This window comes from Cariama cristata, unplaced genomic scaffold (genome assembly GCF_000690535.1).
Source record: "Cariama cristata isolate BGI_N322 unplaced genomic scaffold, ASM69053v1 scaffold3341, whole genome shotgun sequence".
Lineage (NCBI taxonomy): Eukaryota > Metazoa > Chordata > Aves > Cariamiformes > Cariamidae > Cariama > Cariama cristata.
The window spans coordinates 16883-20615 of NW_009598505.1; the positions used below are offsets into that span (position 1 = coordinate 16883).

Below are 3733 nucleotides of genomic sequence, written 5' to 3' on the forward strand. Positions count from 1 at the left end.
CTTAACATTGCAGTGAATAAAAGGGATTTAGCATTGGAGGACTTGCATCAGTGATTGTCTTTGGCTTTGAATTAACTCTAGAATGGCTCCCTTATTACTTTCTTAGCACTTGATGGGAGTTTCCTGGTACTTCAAATCAAAGAGTAGCTCTGGTAGTCTTTATTCATCATCTTTGCATATGTAATTTCTCCCTCCTTTCTCCAAAATTTAAAACAAGTCCATGTCATGCCACACAAGGATGAACAAACAGAGGAACCTTAGATGCTTGGCCCACAGTCTCGGTGAAATTCCAACTGCTTAAAGAGGAGAAACAGAGATAGCTCTAGGGACATACTCCTTGTACAGTGGCTTTCTAGCCTTCTATCTCCAATTAATAATTTGAGTGTTATGCCAGCCGTCTAACTTGGCATGGAAAAGTTCAGGAAGAAGTGACCATGCTTTTTAGTCCAGCAGGTCAGATCTGACATAAGCAGGAAAGAATATTATCTGTTACATGCCCAGTATCCTGAAAGCATGAAAAGTTAAAGAATAAAATGATTTAATAAAATCCGTAACAATTTAAATCTCAGTTTATCAGGAACAACGACATTTTCTCACTCAAGAAAATACTGAGAACTTGCATGAGAATTTGACAAAACCATGGGTAAATTTGAGATATAGCTTCGGTTTCAAGAGCTTGAGATTTCAGGAAAAGAAATGTAACCGAAAGACTACACACTGTTGATGGGGAACATGCAGCTCTTTATTTATGTGACATTTACAGTTACTTAGATTACTCGACTTTACTGCAATTAGAAATGACAGCAATTTACGCTTACATGTTAAAAATGTCTTTTTAATGTACTATGTAGTATTCAGAAATGAAAAATACTATGGTTTGATTGGCTTATGGTAGCGAAGCAATATGCAGTTAACCTGGCTTTAAACTGATTGCTAAAATATACAGCACAGAATGCCAATGAAGAGCTACTGAAGTATAATTAGGGCTGAGTGTGTGTCATAGTATTTGTCATGGAAAAATATTGAAAGTAATGGAATTGCAGAGTGAAAATAATAAAAAAGACACAGACCTGAGCATAGGGCAATTTAAAATTAAGTGAAATTACATGGTAAATTATAGTGTAGGATGGATCAAAATTCTGTAATTTAAGATGCTGTAAGCTATGCTGCTTAGCTGCCAGCAGAGTAGTTTATCAGAGAGCAAAAGAAAGAAAGAAGAGACATTTTATTAAGCAAAGGTAATAATGGATTCTGACAAAGGAAGCATGTGTTTTCTGTTGTAACAGGTATAAGTATTTTGCCTCTGCATACTCCCATGTCTTACATGTTATAGAGCAGTTGCAAAGTAAGTTAATGCATCAAAAAGGGAATTTGTCTGCAATACTTTTTTAAAGGAAGGCAGCTGGTTTACTTTGGATCTCCAGGAAAGAAAAAGTACTTCAGATATTGAAGATGCCAAAAATTGCCATTTTGTGGACATGTAAATACCTAGCAACAGCATTCTGGGTGAGGTGAGATTTAAATTTAACAAGCTTAGGTGCCTCAGTACAGCTTCTTGGTTAAAAAGCTGGTCTCCTAAACAATCAATTGAGGAGAAAGGCTCTTCTGCAAGGCAGTTCAGAGTAGCTAATGTGGGTACCTAAAGGTAAGTGACATGAATATTTTGGTAATTAATTAAAAATTTTGTATCCAGCATTCCCAGAATAGTTTTTTTCCAAGAATCTGGAAGGCTGAACTTAGGTGATATTTAGGATCCTCAAAATACTAATAGACAACAAAGTGATATTCCCATCAGGCATATTTTTGTACTTCTGAGCTTCTGAAGATCTGAATGCTTTTGGAAACTTCCTGCGCAAATTCATTCCTTCTGTAGCGTCATTAATACCAGTTGTATTATGGACTCTTTCAAACATACGTTTTTTCTGGTCATATCTCTGTTTTTACCTGTTGAGTTGTTCTTGAAGTAAATCTAATCGATTTTCCACTTCCCCATATATAAAGTCACTTTCAGTTTCACAGATCCCCCATGTAACGTGGGGTAATGCTGACTGAATTGGGGAGTCCTGGTACTCCTGGATGTTCTCCTGCTCCCAGTTTGTTTTATCATTGATATCTGATGAAAAACATAACATTTATAAGTACAGGTTTTTATACATGCTGTTAGAGAGGGGTTGGCACCCCTCAAGCATCCCACTTACTTGTGTTTCTCAGAACCCTGAAAGTCAAATTGGTACATTGGCACACTGCCTGAACAATTCTCTTTGGTCCTTTACTACTATTTAAGGAAAGATAAAAGTGATCACATCCATGCTAACATTTTGAAGCTGTAGACAGACAAGCAGCTTTGTCTAGTCGGCATCATCAGACTTCTGCCACTGAACGGCTCTTATTTCTTTACTTTTCTTTCTATTATTTTATCAATGAATCCCCAGTTTTCTCGAGGTGGTTTATTTTAGCAATTTGTTATTCCTTGAAATTAGAAATATTTGCTTTAACCTAAATGCATTAAAACATGTACTTGAATGTCTTTGATTGTGTGTTTCAGAGACCCGGCTAAGACCTCTTCTCTTGCACTTGAATGTACTATTGAAGTGTATTTACTGTTTAGCTTTTAGGTGTAAAAGGAGGACTTGCTGCATTGCATTTACAGCACTGGGTATGCATTACAGTGAATCGGAATGCCCCCTTTAGAGAAAGTTGCCAGATCTCAGCTAGCTGCCTTTCTTACAATAATTGTAACACTGCTTGTCTTAACAAGGTTGGTGAAGTGTAATATGTTTTCTCTGAGACAGAGGCCGCAGCTTATACTGCTTGCAAAAAGGTACTGGTTATTATTTTCAAAAAGGAAATTGATTTTCATTGAAGTAGCTTTTAGCATCACTAGTCTCCAACCCAACCCTTGCATCATCGTGTAAAACAAGTCTCAGAGACTCTTACAGTACTGTGGGGTGAAAGGTGCCAGTTCATTTTGTTTAATAATTTGTGACTCCTAAAAGAATGAAATATTCATCATTGCTGGGTCAGTCAGAGATCACTTTAATATTAAATGAAGCTTCACAGTAAATAATAATTCTTTTTTTTTTTCTGTTTCTTTTTTTTCTGTTTGAACTGCAGATAAAATTTTGGATTATGATGGAGAAAATACATTAATTTCTAACTAAAAAAGCCCAGTTTTATATTATTAGGATCTTACTGCAGAGTTTCAGCTATCTCGCTGAACTTAGTTACCCTTCTAATCCTTATATATTGTATATACAATATATAAAGTATTTAAAAACACTCTTTATATGAATAATTTATATTTATTTCTTTATCTCCAGCCCTTTGTAAAAAAAATGATGATGACCACTCCATGTCTCACCCTGTACCATTCCTCTTGACCCTCCCAGTTCTTGGATCTCTGATCAGACACTGCACCTTACCACCCAAACAGAACTCAGGGGCACTCCTTCCCTTTGCTTGGATTTCTGGTTTGAGCTTTTTCTCCTTCCTCTTGCAATTTGCTTAATTTACACCTCTGTGGATCTACTAATTAGTTTACATTCTTGGCTCTAGGCTGTTTCTTTTGTTCACCAAACTGGTGAAAGGTTACAAATGATTTGTCATGGGATGTACTAGTTGCATATATTCTTAGCAGATATAGAACGAAGAACTTGCTGTGAGCTTTGCAGAGCCTACAGGTGACTTAGGTTGAACAGTGCTTTTTCTACATCTACTCCCCCCCCCCCCCCAC

The 3733-nt window shown here is 36.5% G+C and overlaps 1 protein-coding gene across 1 annotated transcript in view; it reads right to left on the reverse strand.

The window, feature by feature from the left end:
• KCNH7 (potassium voltage-gated channel, subfamily H (eag-related), member 7) overlaps nt 1–3733 on the reverse strand; it is a gene marked incomplete at its 5' end in the record, with an annotated part of 44295 nt that overhangs the window by 4023 nt on the left and 36539 nt on the right. Inside the window, one exon of the mRNA XM_009709306.1 lies at nt 1945–2113. Within this exon, the coding sequence (XP_009707608.1) occupies nt 1945–2113 (169 nt within the window). The remainder of the gene's footprint in view (nt 1–1944; nt 2114–3733) is intronic.